This window comes from Peromyscus leucopus, chromosome 1, assembly GCF_004664715.2.
Source record: "Peromyscus leucopus breed LL Stock chromosome 1, UCI_PerLeu_2.1, whole genome shotgun sequence".
Lineage (NCBI taxonomy): Eukaryota > Metazoa > Chordata > Mammalia > Rodentia > Cricetidae > Peromyscus > Peromyscus leucopus.
Genome location: NC_051063.1, coordinates 76,743,443 through 76,765,190, shown reverse-complemented (window position 1 = coordinate 76,765,190; position 21,748 = coordinate 76,743,443). Strand labels below are relative to the sequence as shown.

The following is a 21,748-nucleotide window of genomic DNA, read 5'->3' as shown; positions in this document are numbered from 1 at the left end:
AAATTCCGTAACTGGGGAAACAGCAAAATAATCTGCCCCGAGTTGGTTTCACTGCACTGACAACCAGCGGGCAGCAGAGTCACAGAAATGGCAGCAAAGACCGGGCGGGCGAGGGGAAGGGGCTCTGCTGTCTCTCCCACACACAAAGGCAGACGGGGCGATGGCACGTGCTCGGGGAGCCACCGCGGAAGTGCCAGTCTGAGGGCAGCTCGGGCTGCACTGTCAATTTAATGCTAGCCAAACTGCACAGGCAATGGATTTCAAGATCCAACTGGGAAAGCCAACTCCACCTCCAAGATAAAAATTCCTGTTGTCAACTTTCTGTGTGTGTGTGTGTGTGTGTGTGTCACTGTGTGGCCCTGGCTGCCTGAACTCCTGACGGAGACCAAGCCTGCCTTGAACTCACAGAGACCCCCTTGCCCTTGCCTCGAGTGGCAGAACCTATCCACATCTTTCAATAACAACCCTGTCCATTCAGGTACATAGTATGTCCCCCTGCTTAGGCCATATATATCATTTTTTTTCATATAGTCTTAGCTTTTTTTTGAGACAGGGTCTCTCCATGTAGTCCTGAGTGTCCTGAAAAACACTCTGCAGACCAGGCTGGCCTCGGAGACCTGCCTGCTTCTGCCTCCTGAGTGCTGTGAGTAAAGATGTGCACCACTGCCCAGGCAGCACTTTTTAAATGAGGGTAATTCCTTTGTAGCTCATGGGTTTTAATGCGAAGAGGGATCTCTTTTCCTCCAAGCAAGTCTCCTAATTTGTTACTGTGATAAACAGAGAAGATAATCTTTTTTTAGTTATCTCACACCTGAGGGGGGAAATTTTTTAAAAGGTAGTTGGAGAGACAAGCTGGGTAATTTTTTTATTGTAAGCCATAGCCTTTAAAAATGGAGTCATTTCTCCAGCCCTGAGAAAAGATCCTTGTTTAAGCCCAGCTTACTATCCATAAAAAGATAGAATTCTCAGTAAAGGTTTCACGATCATGAGTGTGGGCTAAACAAAGCTACCCAGGTGTGTTCACTGCGGGACTAATGCTTCAATACACCTTTTAATCACCAAGAGTTCTCAGAGGCACAGATACCTTCTGTCCTGACCCAGCCACTGAAAGCTCTCTCACAAGAAACCCAAAATAGACTCTGGCAAACAATGAATTTCAAGACCCTTCTAGGAGCAACTTGTGGTGGTAAACACCCGTGATCCTAGTACTTGAGAGGCTGAGACAGGGGGATCGATTGAGGTCAAAGTGAGCCTGGGCTACATAGTGAGCTCTGGATCAGGCTAAGCTGTGAGATCCCTGCTACAAAACAAACCACCACCAAGACCCTCATGATTTGTGTTAATCCAGGATCACCGCTCAAGTTTAGCTCAACCAGAGTACAGAAGACGGCTTGATGTCAAAGCCAACGCTTTAATGAGTGTCGCTCACAAGGGCTACCAGCCTCCACTGTCCCCAGCTCTTAGTGGACTGAGCGCTGAGCTAGATGCCCAGCGGCTGCAGGGATCTGGAGACTGGAAATGGGCACCTGGGAGTGTGGTAGAGAGCCATGAGCTTCAGGCTGACCCTTCCTCTGGCATTCCTAGCAAAGCCACAAGAGGCTCCAGGGGTATGGGGGTGCCAATGGGCACGGGGTGAGTGCGTTCGTGTTTGCGCAGGTCGCTGGCACTCAGGAAAGCTTTAGGGCACTGGGGGCACGAGTAGGGGCGTACAGAACTGTGGGTGCGGCTGTGTTTACGGAGCCCGGCCCTGTCTGAGAAGCTCTTCCCACACTGCGTGCAGGGGAAGGGCCGGAGCTCCGGGTGCGAGCGCTCGTGCCTGCGCAGCAAGGTCAGTGTGGAGAAAGTTTCTTTACACTCCCGGCACACAAACTGGGGGGGCTTCTCATCGGCCTCCTCACCCCCCACCTCTCCTCCTGCATCTCCCAGGGTACCAGGAGCTTCCCCAACGCCAGCATCTTGGCACTCCACATGCTCTACAGTCATGCCCACCACTTGCCACTGTGTGGCCACTACACCACCGGACTCCGAGGGTAACCCTAGCAGCCCCGCTGGAGGGTCCCCTAGCCCTGCACCGGCCACGGGGGCAGCCGAGCCCTCACCCACGACGCCCACGGGCAGCGCCAGCCCTAGTACCAGCTCCTGCTGGGGGGCAGCCCCTGCAGTCTCATTGCTTCTGTGGGTACGCTCGTGCTTCCTGAGGCTGGATAACACCACAAAGGACTTCCCACAGGCGTTACAGTGGAAAGGGCGCTCGCCGGAGTGCATGCGGCTGTGCTTGGTGAGGCTGGCTCGCTCGGCAAAGGCTCGCCCACACTCCTCGCAGCGGAACGGCCGCTGTCCTGAGTGCACCAACGCATGCCGCTTAAGGTCCCAGGAAGCCACGAAAGTCTTGTCGCACTGCAGGCACTTGAAGGGCCGGTCGCCCGTGTGCACCCGCCGGTGCATGGCCAGGTCGGCCGGCTGCCGGAAGTCCTTGCCGCACTTCTCGCAGCGGTAAGGCTTCACGCCCTCGTGTGCCCGCTGGTGGCGGCGGAAGCTCGAGGGATCAGAGAACATGCGGCCACAGCGAGGGCACAGGAAGGGCTTCTCGCCCGAGTGCGTGCGCTCATGGCTTTGGTAGGAGCTGAGCTGCGTGAAGCCTTTACCACAAGCCGGGCAGCGATAGGGTTTCTGGGCTGCGTGGATGCGCTGGTGGCACGTGAGGGAAGAGGATCGGGAGAAGCTCTTCCCACACTCGGAGCAGAGGAAGGGGCGCTCACCCGTGTGGGACCTGTGGAGTAACGCAGGGCCTGGTTAGACGGCAACCAACCCCCGTGGGACGGCCCCAGAGCCTGCGTGGGCTGCAACTCCCTAAGAGCCACGGGGCTGGACCTAGAGCAGGAAATCCCTCCGGACGGTGGTGGCCCACGCCTTCAATCCCAGCCCTAGGGAGACAGAGGCGGGCAGATCTCTGCGAGTTTGAGGCTAGCCTGGTCTACAGAGCGAGTTCCTGAACAGCCAAGGCAACTAAAGAATCCTGTATTGAAAACCAAAACCAAAACCAAACCAAACAAACAAACAAAAAATCTAAAGAGCCATCTTCCCTGGGACCTACCCACATATGCCCCTCCCCCTGTGAGTGACAGATTCCGAACACCATCCCCTTTCCAACTGTCCTGGAATCTAGGCCAATAAGACCCCGCCCGCCCGCTCCCAGGGCTCCATCTCCAGGTACTTCGCTCTGTCAGCGAGCCTGACCCACCCAACCCGATGCTCCCATCTTTAGGTAAGCATCCAGCCGCCCCCTTTCCCGTCGGCATAATCTATCAAGACGCCAGTGCCCACTTAGGTTTGCCAGCCGGGGCCAGGGGTCTCACCGCTCGTGGTTTCGTAAGTCCTTGAGCTCAGCATAGGCCTTGCCGCAGCGCTCGCAGCTGTAGGGCCGCAGGCCCGCATGGGTGCGCCGATGCTTGCGGAACACCGAGGGGTCAGCGAAGCTCTTGCCGCAGTCGGTGCAGGCGTAGGGCCGCTCGCCGGTGTGTCCACGCTGGTGGATCTTGAGTTTGGAGAGCGTACCATAAGCCTTGGGGCAGTGCGTACATCGGAAGGGCAGCTCACCAGCATGCGAGGCCAGGTGCACTCGCAGGCACACGGGCTGCATGAAACGGCGGCCGCACTCTGGGCACGGGAAGGGCTTCTCGCCAGTGTGACTGCGCCCATGGCTGCGGAGCTCAGGGGCCGTCTTGTAGGCCTTGGGGCACAGTGGGCAGGCATAGGGCCTGGGCTTGGCTGCTGAGCCAGACACCTTGTCTCCACTGGCTTCCTCGGCCTTGGGCTCTGCGTCCGCCTTTGGCTGGACCTCATTCACCTCCTCGGGGCAGTCGGAAGGCGCATGTGTAGCAGCATGGCGCGCCGCCCTGGGAGCATTTGGAAACGTCTTGGTACACAAGAGGCACTTGAAACGGCGTCCAGAGCGCTTGTAGCAGGGGCCTGGGGACTTGGCCTCAGTAGCCTCCTCTTCCATGGCCTTGGTGGGTGGGCCTCCTCTGCAAGAGAAGCAAAATTAGACCAAAGCCATCCCTCTGTATTCTTCAAAGCTTCCCTCTTTACTAAAGCTCTCTCGAGATCGGAGGCAATCCTATCTTTAAGAAAAAAAAAATTACAGCCAGGCGGTGATGGCGGACGCCTTTAATCCCAGCACTCGGGAGGCAGAGCCAGGTGGATCTCTGTGAGTTCAAGGACAGCCTGGGCTACAGAGTGAGTTCCAGGAAAGGTACAAAGCTACACAGAGAAACCCTGTCTCGAAAAAACCAGAAAAAAAAAAGAAAAAGAAAAAAAAATTACTTTTACTTTACATGTATGGGAGTTTACTGGTACCATGCCCATGCCTGGTGCCCAGGAAGGCTGTTCCATCCCCTGGAACTGGAGTTACAGATGTTTGTGCGCTACCCTGTGTGTGCTAGGAATCAAACCTAAATGGTCTGCAAGAACAGCAAGTGCTCTTAACCACTGAACCATCTCTCCAGTCTCAAAGGCAACTGAATCATACCAAGACTTCCAAACCTGGGCTCCTCAGCCCAAACCACAGGACCTCTGTATCCTTTATGCTAACGGTCCCCAGGTTTGATATTGTGTTCAAGTCTCCCCTGTGATCTGCTTATTAGGGGTAGAAACCATTAAGTAAGAGGCCAGAATCACAGGAGAACCAGCTATATCCTGCCCCATAACCTGTTTTCTGACCCCCGGCATTCCCAGAATGCCTAGGTTCCGTTATTCTCACAGTCTTTCTTTCTCAGTTTCAACCAAGGCCTGAAGGTCTCCAAGCAACTCAGGGAAGGCAGACTTGGGTCCAGAGAGAGGAGTCGATGTTTAGACAGGGTGGGCTGGCAATGTTGGAGGTAATGGGTCTCTGGTGTGTGCGCTGCCCTCCCCCTGCTGGGTCAGCTCTTGGAGAAGCAAGCGTTCAAAGAATTCTGACCATGCCTGGCTATGAGGGACTCCACCCCAGACAGGAATTTTGGTCCGTTTTCTGAGCTGGAATCCCTTTTAGTCTCTGCTCCAAAACTCTGGAAATGGGGAGCTCACTCCCTCTCAAGGCGGCCTGACCTACTGCTGGCAGTCAGCCTTTCTCAGTCACAACTGATTGTCTGAGCTAGCGAGGCCTCCTGGGATACTAGCTCTTGCTGAGTCCTTACTGTCTGGCCAAGAGCCCAGACAACATCCACACAGCTGCTCCTAGGATCATAGTTGGGAAAAAATAGGATTAACAGCTGCACTGGTCTTACCGCCCGCTCATCCTCCCCAAGGGGTGAAGGGAAAAGGATTAGGGCAGATCCTCTTAGGGGAGATTAGGTGTTGTGCGGGGGAGGGGTGAGTGGGCAGGAGTCAGGTGTGCCCCCCCAGAGGGTGGCGGGCCAGGGTTCCATGTTCAGACTTGTGGATCATTTATTAGGATGTTTATAGACTTGTGTCCTCATCTGTACATCCCAGGCAGGAGCTGGGGTGGAGAAGGAGGGAGGCAGAGCTGAACTAAGCCTGTGGAGGGGGAGATGGGTTCAGGGCCTATTCCAGAAACGGTACACAGAAGCAGTTTATGTGGCTGACTGAGGGAATCCAAAGTGAGAAGCTCCTTAGGGTCAGCCCCATACCAGGAAGCATTTTTTTTGGGGGGGAGGGAAGTTTTGAGACTTGAACCTAGGGCTTGGTGCAGGTAGGACAAGTGCTCTAACCACTGAGCCACATCCTTAGCCTCATAAATTTCTCCTAGAGGGGAAAAAACAAAAAACAGGGTGAGGACACATGAGGCTTTGCTGGGCTTGATCCCTAAAACTGCTTAAAAAAAAAAAAAGGACCGCTCCCATCTACTAAGTACACAGCATCCTAACTTTTTTGCATAGATCAACTCATCCTTATATCAACACCATAAGAAAGCAAGATCCAGAGAAACAGCACTTCAGAGTCACTAAGTCCATTCTGAAGACAGAAGACCTAGCTTCAAATCAGCCACCACTTGCAAGCCGATAGGACTGTCTGTATAATTTATTGTGCATCTTAGAATCTGTTTTCTCACCTGAAAAATGGAGGTAAGAATGGTACTAACTCATGGGGCTGAAGAGGACTGAAAAGAACCAGATGGCTTCCCTCAGTTATGGAGTCTCCTCAGAGCCAGTCAGCTGGGTGTAGCCCCTGTCATAGTTCTCACACTGCTGAAACAGGAGTCACTGACCCCACTGTGGAAATGCGAGTGAGTTGAGTTCTAAGAGGAAAAAGAGACTTGTCAAGTCATACAGTTCGAGACTTAACACTGCTGAGACGTGACTCTGTTTAAAGTGCTGGAGCCCTAGCTCAGAAGGCTGGGAGCAGACCTAGTGTCCGGGCCTGGCCCGGTGTCTGTCCAGGAGCTTGAGCTCAGGGTGTACCCACACCTTCCTTCGTCTTGCTAACACTGGCCGAGACCAGAGCCAGGAGCCAGCACTGTCTCACTCAGACTCGCTACTCTTGAGCTCCAGCCCCAGCCTGGCCCTTGCCAGGTCTGTGCTTCAGTCTCACTCTGCTGGAGGGGCAGATCCCTCCGAAGGCACTTAGGAGGGGAAGTGGTAGGGAAATGTCCTAATGGGTCCCAGCAGGCACCCAGCTCCATGAAGAATGGAGAGCCAGGCGGGTTCGGCTGCATGGCAGCCACCATTTCCAGAGCGATGCTTTTCCAAGTGAGCTCTGACAAACCCCTGCATCAAAATCCTCATCTAGGAAGCACACCTACAATCCTAATACGTGGGAGGCTGAGACAGGAGGATTATTAGTTCAAGGCCAGCCTAAGCTATATAGTAAGATCCTGACTTAACAAAGACAAGGGGCTGGAGAGATGGCTCTGTGGTTAAGAGCCTTGCTGCTCTTCCAGGACCCAAGTCCAGTTCCTAGTACTGCATTGTGCAGTTCACAACCACCCATAATTTAAGCTCCGAGGGATCTGATACCCTCTTCTGGCCTCCTTGAAAATCTGCAGACATGTCTGAAAACTAGAGTGCACATGCACGCGCACGCGCACACACACACACACACACACACACACACACACACACACACATCCTTTTAAAAAGGCAAACAAAAGGGCTGGAGAGATGGCTCAGAGGTTAAGAGCACTGACTATTCTTCCAGAGGTCCTGAGTTCAATTCCCAGCAACCACATGGTGGCTCCCAACCATCTGTAATGAGATCTGGCACCCTTTTCTGTATACATAATAAGTAAATAAATCTTTAAAAAAAAAAAAAAAAAAAAAAAAAAAAAAAAAAAGGCAAACAAAAGCCAGGCACTGGTGGCTCAGGCCTTTAATCCCAGCACTTAGTGGGCAGAGGCAGGCGGATCTCTGAGTTCAAGGCCAACCTGGTTTACAGAGTGAGTTCCAGGACAGCCGGGGCTACACAGAGAAACTCTTTCAAAAAATAGGGGGGAAAAGCAAACAAAAAGAATCATCATATAAGGAAGTTCATGTAAGCCACTACAATCTGTACTTTTATTCTTTGAAATTAATTTAAAAAAAAAAAGGTCACAGGCCGGAGAGATTGCTAAGTGGTTAAGAGCGCTCACTGACCTAGAGTAGTGGTTCTTGGCCCGTGGGCCTCACCTCTTTTGGGGTGGAATAACAGTGGTCGTCTAGGCCCATTGGAAAACACAGATATTCACATTACAATTCATAACAATTCCAGCTATGAAGTAGCAATGACTGGAGTCCCCACAGCATGAGGAACTGTACTAAGGGTCACAGCATCGGGAAGGCCGAGAACTGGTGCTCGAGAGGATATGAATTGGGTTCCCAACACCAAGGCTAGCCAGCTCACAAAGCCTACCACTCCAGGTCCCAGTGGATCTGACATTTTCCTGTCCTGTCTGTACATACAAACGTACACGCATTCAGAATCTTTTTCTTTTTTCTTCAAGACAGGGTTTCTCTGTAGCTGTGACTGTCCTTGAATTCAGAGATCTACCTGCCTTAGCCTCCTGAGTGCTGGGAGTAAAGGTGTGTGTCACCACGCTCAGCTCTGTGTGTGTGTGCGCGCACACAGAGGAGAACTAGGAGTCAGTTCCTGTCTTCCACTCTGTTGACGGGGTGGGAGTGTGGAGGGTGGGGGGTATATCTTTCATATTGTTTTTGTTACCAGACTGTGTACTCCAGACGAGCTTGCTGGCAAGCTTCCTGACCATTCTCCTGTCTGCATTCCATCTCCCTATAGCAGTGCTAGATTACAGATGTGCGCCACCAAATCCAGCCTTTTGCATGGGTTTGGGGGCTTGAACTCACGCTGTCAGGCTTGTACGCTAGTGTTTTAACCACCAACCATTCCTCCAGCACTGCAGTCTGTACTTTAAACAAACTCTGTGGATCCTTAAGGACCGGATATGTGAGCCAGGAAAAGTACTTGCCCGACACATGTGAGGCATTGGGTTCCATCCTCAGTACCACAAACAAATAAGAGAAAGAAAGAAAGAAAGAAAGATAGATAGATAGATAGATAGATAGGTAGATAGATACACACGTTTCCTAGGTCTTCAAATGCTTCTAGGGGGGAAACATTTTTACTACGACTGTTTTAAAATGTGCTTTTACAACTCCATTTTAAATCCTCACAAGGCAAAAAGTGCACATAGCTCATTAAGATGCCCAGAGTCAAAACTCAAATCCTCACACCCTCAAGTTAGACTCTTTCAATCACTCTTTATCCACTTGAAATTCTTTAGCAAAATCCTGACACTTCCCAGGACAAAGACCAGTCTTTTTCTTTGACCAGCAAATCCCTAATCCATCTCACTCCTGGCTTCCAGCACTAGGCCCCCCCACCCCCGCCCCCGCCTCCTGTCTTTCTTCCCACCTCAGGGTGTCTCCACTAGCAGTTCTCTGGGTCAGAACCATTCTTTCTCAGCCTCCTGAGCATCTTCGTGTATTATCTCTTGGGTTACCATTGGGTCTTAGCTCCCAGACACTTCCTTTGTTAGGGCGTTCTTTCTTCTCTTTTTCTTTAAAAATTGTATTTACTCTATGTATGTACACTCACATGGGTGTATGTGTGGTGGCCAGAGGACAACTTGCAGGGGTCAAGACTCTTTTACCATACAGGTCTAGGAGGCTGAACTCAGGTCTCAAGCTTGGTCATCTCCTTCCACCTAAGGAGGCTTCCCTGGGGACTGGAGAAATTGTACAGCATTAAGAGCAATTACTGTTCTTCCAGAGGACCCAGGTTTGTTTCCCATCACACACATGGTAGCTCATAACCACGTGTAACTCCAGCTATAGGCATCAGGCATATACTTGGTGCACACACATACATGTAAGCATAACATTCATACACATAAAAAAATAAAGGTTTGCTTGACTATCTTTTCTTGGGGGGGGGGAAAGGGTGTTCAGGGTCTTACTATGTAGCCCAGGCTGGTCCTGATTCTTTTTACCCTAGCCTCCTTGGTGTTGGGATTACAGATGTGGATCATGTACTCTGGCTTTGATGACCTACCTTCCTTTCTTTTTGGCAGTGCTTAGAATTGAACTTAGGGTCCCATGCATGCTTGGTAAGCACTCTACCGCTGTACCACTGAGACATGGTTCCAATATCTAGTCCAGGCTGGCCTGGAGCTCACAGAGATCTGCCTGCCTATCTCCTGAGTGCTGGGATTTAAGGGTGTATGCCACCACACCTCAAAGACTTCTTTTAAATAATGATATCTTTATCCTGGCTAACTGCTATTTAACTTCTTTCAATAGAAATCTTTATAGTGCTGTCTGGATCAAATACTATTTGCAGGCTTACTGTCATGGACTGGGTATCATCAGCATTTTATACACACCAGCCCAACTACTCAAACTCATCTCTCAATTCCTAGAAGTCTGTTATAGGCTGACCATTTGTGTTCTAAAATTCTGTGTTTGGAAACAAGGTCTTTTTAGAAGTAATTAAGGTTAAATAAAGCCATCAGGGTAGAGCTTTAGTATTGTAAGATTAGTGTCCTTGGGGCTGGCAAGATGGCCGGGTAGGTAAAAAGGCGTTTCATCAAGCCTGACCACCTCAGGTGTGTCCTCAGGACCCACATGGTGGAAAGAAAGAACAGACTCCAATAAGTTGTCCTCTGACCTCCACACATGTGCTGCAAAAAAACACATATATGCACACACAAGATAAATAAGAAATTAACTAAACAAGTTCTTAAAATAAGAGACAACACAGAATGCTAATTAGTCATTGATGGCGCTGGTATTTGAAGCTAGGTGGTCAGATATTCAAATTTCTGCCATCTGCCCCCTTGACTACTGCTTTATCAGCACTAACACATTTTATTATTTGGTTGCTAATTTTCTGCATCCAGCATTAGGGTCCAGTGAACTTGTTCTATGTACTCTTTATGTCCAAAACTGTTTGGTGGCTGAAAGCAAACTTCAAGTGGAATTCAAACCCAAATCTACATACAGCCTCTGCCTCTTCCATCATAGGAGTTGGTGAGATTCAGTTACCAACTACTTATTAACCGAGGTCCCCCATCTTTACAATGTCATACGGTCCAAGTATCACCCCAGTACTCCCAACTGTTCACTGCTGTGATGGAACACACTGTCACTACTCACCTATGAGGGGAATGACATTTTTGCTGTCTCTCAATACAGACTCAGTTCCCCCAAAGTGGTTATTTTTAACCACTCCGGCCGCAGGTGTGGTTAAAAAAATAAAACAATAAAACAGGCACCTACATCCCACCGTCTCTCCAAGACAACAAATAAGCCTAACAGACTTGGAGCCTTTTGGTGAGTTGATGGAACTGTGTTGGGGTGAATGTTTAATTATATCCTAGGCCTAAACAACCAATTAGCTCAAAAATGATCCCATTTTTCTGACCGGTTTCTGCGGCGGTGTCCCCTCTGGTCAGCAACCTAAGCTCCATCCAGAATTCACAAACTTTACCACCTCCATAAGCAATCCCCTTTGCCCTTCCTTCTCCCACGGGAAGATTCTTGCATGCTTCCAATACTCCATTCCCCAGTACTCCGTGCCCTCGAGAATATTTAACGAGCAGTGAAGATGAGGGATGCATAGCTCTCTGGGCCTCAATTTCTTCAGTCGAATGGGGCCCCTGAAGCAAATGGGGGTTTGCAGGGCGGTAGGGCCTACCAGACGCTCTGAGGAGGGACAAGAGCTGCAGAAACCCAGCGCTCCTCGCTCTCTGCAACCGTGTTTGTGCGGGTGTCCTCGCCAGACAGGCAGCCCCCGCAGAGCGGGGCTGTATGCTGACTCATTTGGGACTAAACCCTAGGATAACGTGGCTTCGGCGAGCGTAGCAAGACAGAATGAATGAAGAAGGAAGGAATGAACAAATGAATGGACAAGAGGATCCCGAGCAGGACAAAGGCCTGCAAGATGGCGTTCTTTAGGACCGCGGGAGGGGCGGCCCTGCCTCGGCCTGGGAGGGGGGACGCGCAGCCGCGGAGGACTCGGCTCGCAGGCCCGGGCCACACAGACAAAAGCCCGGAGCATGGCGGGCTCTAGGACCCCCGGGCCCGCGCGGAGCAAAGCCCGGCCGTCGCGTCCGCTGAGCCCAGGCAGCCAGAGCGCTGACCGGCGGGCACCGGGCGGGTTCTAGGACCTGCTGGGCCCGCAGCCCGCCCGAGGCCGCTCACCGCCCGCCCCGCCCGCGATGCTCGCGCCTGGTCCACTCGGCCCGCTCGGCATCAGCGGGGAAAACGGGAGGCAGCTCCGACCGCGCTGGTGCCCGCTGCCGGAAGCCCTGGCGACCTCCCGCAGACGTGTCCTACCTGGTTCGACTCCCGCGGGCCCCGCAGCTCCGGCGGCGGCGCCCAGCACCGGCAGAGCCCGGGACACTCGGAGTGGGGCCGGCGCTAGGACCCCAACGGGAGGGAGGTTAGGGGCGGGGCCGGCCGCCCCGACAGCGGAAGTGGAAGGGGCGCCTTCCTTGCCCAGGAGGAAGGGGAAACTTACGGAAGCGACCCCGAGCCTACAGTAGCAGAGAAGTATCTCGCGAAGGGTCCCTGGGCGCTAAGGGGATGGGCCACCGGGTCGATTGACGGTGCACACCCGCCAAGGCGCCGGAAGTGTCTCCAAGAGCTAGGAGGTGGGAAGATACGGACCGGGCACTCGGGTTTGGTTGTGGTGCCGGCGTCCGTTTGTAGTCCACGTTTTCTCTTAGAACAGCGAGGAGTGAACTTTAGTGAGGACCCCCCCCCGCCACGCCTGCCTTGGGAAGAGTCTTTTATGGAGCCTCGTGGAAAGTGTCGCCAAAGTACTGTAGTCAGTGCTTTAGTTACTACCGTGCTTCCTGAATAAGCACTGGAGCGGGTTTTTGCAGCTTTGGACGGAAGAGTGGCTTAAGCCCGTCCGAGCGCCGCGCCGACCTGCGTGGGCGGAGCCAGAGTTGCGCCCGCAGTCCAGCGTGATAGCTCGCGCGGCCTGTAATTCCAGCGCCCCAGAGGTGGAGACAGGGGGATTGCTGCGAGTTCGAGGCCAGCCTGGGCTGCATCGTTAGACCCAGTCTCAATACCAACAAAAACCAAACATCAAGAGTCGGGCCCACCCGGAACCTGGCGCCGGAAGCGTGTCCGTGTAGAAATACTGCTCGGAGGAGAGACAGGAAGTGTTCCTCGGCGGAAGTTTCGGGGGGGAAGCTTTAGCACCTAGGACACTTCCTGATTCCTACTAACAATAGGAAGTGTCCGCGGAACTGGGGTACAGTCTTGGCTCATCCCAGCTGTGCTCTGTTACCTCTATCTCCTTCTTTCCCCCACTTTCCCCCCCTCGGCTACCATTCTCGGGAACCCTGGCTGAGTGTGCGTGGGTCTGAGCTCGAGAACCCTCGCACCAGCAACCACTTAGGGCTCGCGGCTGCAGTTAGGGTAAGGGTCCCAGTGCGCAGGCGCGCTCCCGTTCACGACCTCCAACGGACGCGCCGGCGGCGGGAACCAGAAGGCACTCCTGGTGCGAGGTAGGGATCTAGAGAGGAAATTGGCAGGAAAGACGAGTGACTGTAGAGAATCATGATGGTGGTTGACTAGGGAAAGGGACTCTTAAGAAGTTTGGAGAAAAGAGAATTCCGGGAACAGACTCAGCTGGCGAGATTAGAAATAGTTGTGTTAGGGTCCCAGGAAACTGGAGTCAATTTCGGAGCAAGGCAAGATGCTGTGGCGGAAATGAGTGGCAGCCACTGGGGAAGCGAGGGCTTTGGAATGAAGATTGCCTCTTGCAGTGAGTTTATGTGAAAACTGGGGCAACACAGGCACTGGGTTTAGTGGATTTAGTACACTTACAAGGCAAGCGTGGTGGCCCACTACTTTAATGCCAGCACTTGGGAAGGCTGAGCTGTAATAGTGAGAGCGTGCCTCAAATGCCTCCCTCCCCAAATGAGCGCACATAAGAGCAGTGCCCGGCACGTGGTACTGCGCAGCGTGAGTCGCTGTCCTCTTCAGAATGTAGAGAGGCAGTAGAAGAGCGTGAAAATTGATGGTGACAGCAAGGTAAGGCAGGCAGGGGATAGAGAGAAAGAGGATAAAGTGAGACTCCAACCCGAGATGGGATGGGGTTACATGTATTTAAAGGAAGTAAGTAAAACAAGTGCCCAACTGCGTCAGGAACACAATGTGATGCTGAAAGGGCGCAGGCAGGGGCCTCATCCCTTTCTCTGAAAGGGCCTCTAACTTCCGTGAAGCCTTAGGTGGCAGCTGAAAAGCTTTGCCAGTGCTTCCAGAACATTCAGTTTAGCTGAAGGGAGAAGAAAGAATTGGACTTGTCTTACTATAAGGCCTGGCCAGCTCCTGTGGCTCTCACCTATAACCTGAGCTCTCCAGAGGCAGAGGTAGGAAAATCCATGAATTTGAAGCTAGCTTGGGCTGCATAGGGAGTTCCAGAGCCGCTTGAGCTACAGAGTGAGCTAAGACCTTATCTCAAAATAAAACACCACCACCAACAAAGCCAGAAATAGTTCTGGTTTGTTATAAAGTCTCATGGATCGTTGTTGGTTTGTTCCAGAATTATAGAGAGCAGAGCCTTTGGAACAGTAGGATCTATTATGTACTGTCTTAAGGTCTGTCTAGAGTCTAGACTTTAGTTTCCTTATCTCTGGCTCTAGAGATGACGTACACCTAGGGGACCTTTCCTGGAAGTGTGCATAGTAAAGCGTTCAGTGATCATACCTGTAGACATAATAGAAAGCAGCTCCCTTTGCATGGGTGGTTGGGGCACCCCTCAGTGACTTCTAGTGAACTCGGTGTTCATATACTCAGGAGGCAAAACTGACTCGGTCCTCCCATCTGACTACTGCCCCTCTTTCTAGGCCTTGGCCCCTTCTGCAGAGAAAGATGCTGCTGCCACCTGTCTGTTCCTCCTGAACCTCCAGGTTTTTCTACCACATTGCCCCATGGAGGACACGCTCCTCTCATTCAGTTGCTCTGACTGTCAGCGTCACTTTCCCAGCCTCCCAGAACTTTCACGACATCGAGAACTGCTCCATCCATCTGCTAACTGGGGCAGTGAGGAAGCTGGCAGTGTCCCTCACCCCTCTCCAGGTCAGCAGCGTGGCCGTGACTGCAGTCACCCAGGGAGCTCGGTCAGCCACCAGCGGAACCACGAGACTGGGCTTTTCCCCTGTACCACCTGTGGCAAGGATTTTACTAATTCCTTGGCCCTCCAGAGCCACATGAGGACTCATGCTCCTGAGGGCCACCAAAGGCACAGGCCCCCACATGCCAAGGACACTACTTCACATCGCCAGAGTGAGACAATGTCTACTGAATCCTGGGGTCAGAGGCTTGGTTCTAGGGAAGGCTGGGAAAATCAGACAAGGCGTGTACAAGAGATACGTGAATGTGAATCTGGATCTGATCCCAGGGCAGCTCCAGGTACTTGGGAAGAGCCACCTACCAAACAAAGAGAAGGCTTAGAAATCCAGCCAGATCCTAAAGAAAGTGCAGAGGACTGGGTACCCACCACCAATTCTGATGGGGCTCCACCACTCGCCACTCCAGCTAGCAACCTCCTCAGCAATTTGGAACAGTATTTGGCTGAATCAGTGGTGAACTTCACGGGGGGTCAGGAGTCCACCGAGCCTCTTCCTGCTGAGGAGCAGCGAAGGTACAAATGTAATCAGTGTGGGAAGACCTACAAGCATGCTGGAAGCCTCACCAACCACCGCCAGAGCCACACTCTGGGCATCTACCCCTGCGCCATCTGTTTTAAGGAGTTCTCTAACCTCATGGCTCTGAAAAACCACTCGCGACTCCACGCTCAGTATCGTCCGTACCACTGTCCCCACTGCCCCCGTGCCTTCCGGCTCCCTCGGGATCTGCTAGAACATCAGCAGTCCCATGAGGGGGAAAAGCAGGAACAGCCATGGGAAGAGAGCGAGAGGCCCACCACAAATGGACATATGAATGAGAGGAGCTGGAATCAGCCACCTAAAACACAGATGCTGAATGGTTCTGGGGAACTCAGCACTTCCGGGCAGCTAGAGGATGGTAGCTCAGAGGAGTACCGACCTTTCTGTTGTGGGGACTGTGGCCGTACTTACCGTCATGCAGGTAGTCTCATCAACCATCGAAAGAGCCACCAAACAGGTATCTACCCCTGTTCAGTTTGTTCTAAGCAGCTATTCAATGCAGCTGCTCTGAAAAACCATGTTCGTGCTCATCATAGGCCCCGGCAAGGAGCTGGGGAAGATGGCCAGTCATCAGTGTCCTCAACTGCCCTTACGCTGGCTGAGACTACCCAAAAAGAGGAAGAGGTCCCCGACACCAACCTGGACCATCGTCCCTACAAGTGCAATGAGTGTGGTCGGGCTTACCGCCACAGGGGGAGCCTGGTGAACCACCGCCACAGCCATCGGACAGGAGAATACCAGTGCTCACTCTGTCCTCGAAAATACCCCAACCTTATGGCTCTGCGCAACCATGTGCGCGTCCATTGCAAAGCTACACGCCGAAATACAGACCCCGGGACTGAGGGGTCCCCTAGCCCTGTCAAGAAGGAACAGCCTGACCCAGTGGAAACAGAAGCAGCGTTCCACACAGGTCAGGGGCATGCATACAAACACGAAGAAGAGGCCACAGGCATCCCCACAACAGCAGATAGGACGGCGCCACAGACATGTGACGTTTGTGGGATGTTCTTTGAAGATCTCAAGAGTCTTGAACATCATGGCATGACCCACAGGGCAGGGGAAGGAGAAAAGAGCAGGACAGACGGCACAGGGTCCCCACCGAGAGCATTTGCTTGTCGAGACTGTGGAAAGAGCTATCGCCACTCGGGCAGCCTGATCAACCACAGGCAGACCCACCAGACGGGAGACTTCAGCTGTGGGGCCTGTGCCAAGCATTTCCATACGATGGCTGCCATGAAGAGCCATTTACGGCGTCATAGTCGGCAGTGGAACAGGAGGCATCAGAAACAAGGTGGTACTGGTGGAGAAGAGTCCAAACTGCCACCTGCGGGTACCTGGACCAAGAAGTTGGAAAATGACGAGGACCTGGATTCTTCACAAGACCCTTTGGGAGAAAGTCCTTGTGGGACTGAAGACCACCTGGAAAGGGATGGGGACTCTTTGCAGGCGGGGTCTAAAGGCGGCGAATATGGGCTTGGAAGGGATGAGGTCTGTTTCCGGGGTGATAAAGAGGATGCTGGCACTGAGGAAGGACTGGAGAAGAAAGAGGCCTGTTTCCCTGACCACTTGGACATCCCAGGTGATGAGGAGGGTGGTGAGGCTGGCTTCTGTGATCGCCTCCCTGGAGGGGACAGTGACCAGAAGCCGGGCATTTGCCCGTCCACCTCCCCCGACTGTGCTGACAGTGTCTGGAAGGCCGAAGCCGCCCACACGTGTTCTGACTGTGGGGACTCCTTCCCCCATGCTGCCGGCCTGCTGAGCCACAGGTCCTGTCACCCTGCAGGCATCTATCAGTGCTCTCTCTGTCCCAAGGAGTTTGATTCTCTGCCTGCCCTGCGCAGTCACTTCCAGAACCACAGGCCAGGGGAGGTGGCCTCGGCACAGCCCTTCCTCTGCTGTCTGTGCGGGATGATCTTTCCTGGGAGGACTGGCTACAGGCGTCACCTGCGCCAGGCTCACGGTGCTTCTGGCCTGCCCGAGGGCTCGGAAGAGGAGGAGGAGGAGGAGGAAGGCACAGCAGAAGCAGCCTCTACCCACAATCCTCCCCTACAGCTCTCAGAAGCAGAGCTGCTGAATCAGCTACAGCGGGAAGTGGAAGCCCTAGATGGAGCAGGTTATGGGCACATTTGTGGCTGCTGTGGTCAGACCTATGATGACCTGGGGAGCCTGGAGCGTCACCACCAGAGTCAAAGTTCCAGCAGTACGACCGAGAATGTTCCTAGCCACTTGGAAGGGTCAGGTGATGTGATAGAAATGGTTACAGATCATGTCTTTGAGGGCACAGGGACCTCTGTCTCAGAAGAGGGGGGGGACACAAAGTCTGAGGAGGAAGTAGGTAGCACAGCTGCAGACAGCCTTTGCATGCAGGCTGGGGAAAGCTTTCTGGAGTCCCACCCCCGCCCTTTCCGATGTAACCAGTGTGGCAAGACCTATCGCCATGGAGGCAGCTTGGTGAACCACCGAAAGATCCACCAGACAGGTGACTTCATCTGCCCCGTCTGTTCCCGCTGCTACCCCAACCTGGCTGCCTACCGGAATCATCTGCGGAACCACCCTCGCTGCAAAGGTTCAGAGCCCCAAGTGGGCTCTATCTCAGAGGCAAGAGGCAGCAGCGAACCCCAGAATGCGGAGGAGACGGGGCAGGAGCAGGCATTCGTAGGGCAGCTCCAGGAAGAACTTAAAGTGGAGCCCTTGGAGGAGCTGGCAAGGGTGAAAGAAGAAGTGTGGGAGGAGACCACTGTGAAGGAGGAGGAACTGGAGCAGAGGTTGGAGACGGCCGAGAAAGGCTGTCAAACTGAAGTTAGCTCTGAGCGGCCCTTTAGCTGTGAAGTATGTGGCCGAACCTACAAGCATGCCGGCAGCCTCATCAATCACCGGCAGAGCCACCAGACTGGCCACTTCGGCTGCCAGGCCTGCTCCAAGGGCTTTTCAAACCTCATGTCCCTTAAGAACCACCGGCGCATCCATGCAGACCCTCGACGCTTCCGCTGCAGTGAATGTGGGAAAGCTTTTCGCCTGCGGAAGCAGCTGGCCAACCACCAGCGGGTCCACACTGAGCGACGGAGGGGTAGGAGCGCTCAGAAGCTGATTCGTGAGGATCAGCCTTTCAGGTGTGGGCAATGTGGCCGGAACTACCGCCATGCTAGCAGCCTCCTGAACCATCAGTGCGCCCATGAGACAGGCCAGTACAGCTGCCCCTTCTGTTTTAAGACCTATTCCAACCGCACAGCCCTGAAAGACCATCAGAGGCTGCATTCTGATAGCCGGCGGCGGCGGCCACCCCGGAGGGCAGCAGCCGTGCGTTGTACCCTTTGTGGCTGTGGCTTTCCTGGCCAGGGATCTCTGAAGCGGCATCTGCAGGAACATGAGGAGACCAAACTGGAGCTGGCCAGTGGCCAGGAAGGCCCACATGGTACCGAAGGCAGTAAGGAGAACCTTGCTGATGCCTGGGGACTGGAGGGCAGATCAGAAGGTACTCAGTCAGTACTGCAGCTGGAGCCTGGAACCAAGAGACCTGGGGAGCACAATCAGAGTCCCAGCAGGCCAGCACATTCAGAGGTCCCAGAATCTTTTTCCTGGGAAGTGGGGAAGGTAGATGGGTATCAAGGAGACAGGGGACAAATGAATCACAATGGTGCCTGGGTTCTTCAGGATCAGTTAACCAAGCCGGAAGGCAAGTTGGAAGACACAGTCTCCAGGAATCCTTGTCAGCTCCCTGAGAGCCAGTCCAATGGTCCTACTGCAAGTTCCATGGATAGCTGGGACGGTGGAGACAGCAGCTCTCAACTCCAACCAGAGAGCCTCCCCTATTGCTGCAGCCAGTGTGGAAAGACCCACTGCCAACCTGATGGCCTCCTGAACCCCAAGAAAGACTGTCACAGGTGTTTGCCCTGTCCCAAAGAGTTACTGACCACTAAGCTCCACAACCACATTGCTGCCCAGACCTTTGCTTGTAGTAACTGTAGCGAAGTGTTTGAGACCCACAGTGAGCTGGCCACACACATGCAGACTCATGCTGTTGACCATAGGCAGGTATCAAGTCAGACAGGCGACACCAGAGATCCGCAAGCCGGGGTGGGAGAGGTGGATGCCCCTGGCCCAGGGAAAGCTCAGGAGGCCCCACCCGAACCTCCCAGAGACCCAGAAGAGAATGGGGAGCCAGCTAATGGAGGACAAGGAACCAATTTCACAGCAGCTGAAGACAAGGAACGTCCCTTTTGCTGTGCCCAGTGTGGGCGTTCCTACCGCCATGCTGGCAGCCTGCTGAACCACCAAAAGGCTCACACCACTGGACTCTACCCCTGCTCCCTGTGTCCCAAACTTCTGCCCAACCTACTCTCTCTCAAGAACCACAGCAGGACCCACACGGACCCCAAGCGCTACAGCTGCAACATCTGCGGCAAGGCTTTCCGAACAGCTGCCCGGCTCCAGGGCCATGGGCGGGTTCATGCTCCCCAGGAGGGACCGTTCACCTGCTCTCAATGTCCCCGCCATTTTCGCCACCGAATCAGCTTCCTGCAGCACCAGCAGCAGCACCAGGAGTGGACAGTGTCCAGCTCAGGTATGTGGGGTGAGTGGGTTGAGAGGGTTGAGAGGACCCGGAAAGAGGTGGGCTCCCCGTGGAGAGAAAGCATAACCCTGAGTCGGTAAGGGAAGCGAGGAGAGTGTATGAAGTGGCGGGAGGCCTGGACAGACTAGCTAGTTTGGAACGATTTTGAGCCACTGAAGGATGGGTCTTGGGTCAGGAAGATGGACACTATGGTAGATGGGACAGTGGTGTGGACTCTTCTGTAGCCAAAGACGAATGGCCTTGTTCTTTGAGTGGGCAGAGGTATCTGGGATCTCCCACGGCTGGCTATCTTGATGGAGCCAGTAATGGTTTCCAGAGGAGAGGGCTGAAATGGGCTTTGTTTCCGTTCTGGTCTTTCCTAGAGTGGGCAGGAAGCTGGAGAATGAGGAGGAGGGCTGGGGGAGGGTGCAGACTCCTGGGTTGTCCTGCAGGGCTAAGGCAAAGGGGGGTCTGCCTGCTCAGGTGGTGACTTGTGGCGGGCTGCTGTACTGCTGACCAGTTTGCTGGCTGACTGGTCAGTACTTAGCTTCTGTCCCTCTTCCCCATAGTTCCTCTCGGCCTTGTTTTCTTGGAAGTGAGGCCTCTGGTCCTTCTGTGAGTGCTGTACTGAGTCTTTTGGTTCTTCCTTAGTTAACCTTTTCCATCTCCTTCTGATACAGATCTTGTAAGAACCAACCAAACTGCCCTCTGCCAGCACCTTCCCCGGACCCAGCCTTTTAGCTGAAGGGCTGACTCATAGATAATTGTTTCTTTGAAGCCAGGCCCAGCAGCAGTCATTAGCTTTATCTCTCATCCTCTATAACAGTGACTCTCGGGGTAACACTGCTCCACCCAGCCCACTGAAGGGCAAAGCTGTGGAGGCACGGGGCAGTCTGTGTACTCAGCACACCTGAGGCTCTTAGTCCCCATCTAGAGAGGAAAATCCATCCCATCCATAGCCACCCAAGGTGGGTGTCCCTGAAATGGTATGCCCTTGACCAGAGCTTGGCTGAGAAGGACAAAATAGTGGTGATGGTTCCTGAGAACTGAAGAAATAATTCTCAGAACAGAAGGTTTCTTGTGACTTCAAGTAAAATAAGTGAGGAGCTTATCAGCCAAGGCTGTAAAAATATTAGGGGTTCTAGAATTCCTGGGCTTGGTCTTTTTGGTGAGGGGAAGAGGCTGGGCATGGTACCTAAAGCCTTATACACCATAGTTGAATGCTTTGACACTGAGCTTTTCTCCTGGCCTCTTGACCTTCTCTGTCCCTCAGGGCCATGTCAGGGAATGACCCGCAGGTCTGGAGAGGTGGTTTAGGCTCCCTCTGACCTCTTCTCCTCCTCCCCAGGAGCTTCAATGGCACCAGCAACAAGCAGAGGGGACTCCTCTCCAGCCTCACTCCTGGACACCTCGCCCCAGTGGCCTGCAGACCTCAACTTCTCCCTGTGAACTTCACGTCTCCAAAGAACAGTTCACTGAAGCTGGGGATGCAGGCAGGGAGAGGCTTCATCTCCACGTTTTGCTCAGGAGTTGCTTGGGCATCCCCACCTCCTCTCCCCATGAAGAGGGTCCTGATCTGGTTTCTTTAGCAAGCAGGGCGTAAGGCAGTCTTCATGTCTGTGTCCATGAAGGCTCTCCTTCCTAAGCCCTTGTCACCTAGCTCTTCCAAGGCCGGGCTGCCAGAATGCTGGGATGGCCAGGTTCTAACCCAGGGAGAGGCATATTCAGAGGGCGGCCCACAGGTGGGAAGGGGCCTGTGGAAGGGGAGCCTTTTACTATAGTTTGTAACTTATTTTCTAAAATCTATTTTGTAACAATTTATTTAAGTTTTAAAAAAGGAAAATTGCTCCCCACCCCACCCCCTAAAAAAAACACTTTTTTTTTTTCCACAACAGCTGCTAGTGTTGTGTCTGAAGGACTGTTTAGGGAATACTGGAGAGATCTTTGTTGGAAGGCAGAACTTAGGGGTGGGTCATGGCCACACATGGAAAGCATCCTTGGGCAGGCTCATTCCCAGCCAGACAGCTGTGGGACCTGCCTCAGGGCTGGGAACCACAAGCCGGGGAGGGGAAGGCATCAGT

At 53.3% G+C, this 21,748-nt stretch overlaps 2 protein-coding genes across 9 annotated transcripts; one reads left to right on the top strand and one right to left on the bottom strand.

Moving 5' to 3' along the window:
* Positions 1-1,391: 1,391 nt before the first annotated feature.
* Znf668 (zinc finger protein 668) lies at positions 1,392-12,034 on the bottom strand. 5 transcript variants are annotated; one of them, XM_037210179.1, is made up of 5 exons: positions 11,769-11,856; positions 9,028-9,157; positions 6,050-6,235; positions 3,357-4,025; positions 1,392-2,770 (listed from the first exon to the last, which is right to left on the bottom strand). In XM_037210179.1, exons 4-5 carry the CDS (start codon positions 4,001-4,003, stop codon positions 1,555-1,557), a joined length of 1,863 nt encoding a protein of 620 aa, XP_037066074.1. In that variant the 5' UTR covers positions 4,004-4,025; positions 6,050-6,235; positions 9,028-9,157; positions 11,769-11,856; the 3' UTR covers positions 1,392-1,554. The 5 variants fall into 5 exon arrangements, with proteins under 5 accessions (XP_037066074.1, XP_028741456.1, XP_028741462.1 ...); XM_028885623.2 differs by lacking the exon at positions 9,028-9,157; XM_028885629.2 differs by lacking the exons at positions 6,050-6,235; positions 9,028-9,157; positions 11,769-11,856 and adding an exon at positions 11,953-12,034.
* Positions 3,200-21,561, top strand: Znf646 (zinc finger protein 646). Of its 4 annotated transcripts, none has more exons than XM_037210171.1 (3): positions 3,200-3,265; positions 14,297-19,679; positions 21,016-21,561. In XM_037210171.1, the coding sequence occupies exons 2-3, from the start codon at positions 14,381-14,383 to the stop codon at positions 21,114-21,116; spliced, it is 5,400 nt and encodes a 1,799-aa protein (XP_037066066.1). In that variant the 5' UTR covers positions 3,200-3,265; positions 14,297-14,380; the 3' UTR covers positions 21,117-21,561. The 4 variants fall into 4 exon arrangements, with proteins under 4 accessions (XP_037066066.1, XP_028741453.1, XP_028741452.1 ...); XM_028885620.2 differs by lacking the exon at positions 3,200-3,265 and adding an exon at positions 11,998-12,085; XM_028885619.2 differs by lacking the exon at positions 3,200-3,265 and adding an exon at positions 12,236-12,863.
* The last annotated feature ends 187 nt before the right edge of the window (positions 21,562-21,748 follow it).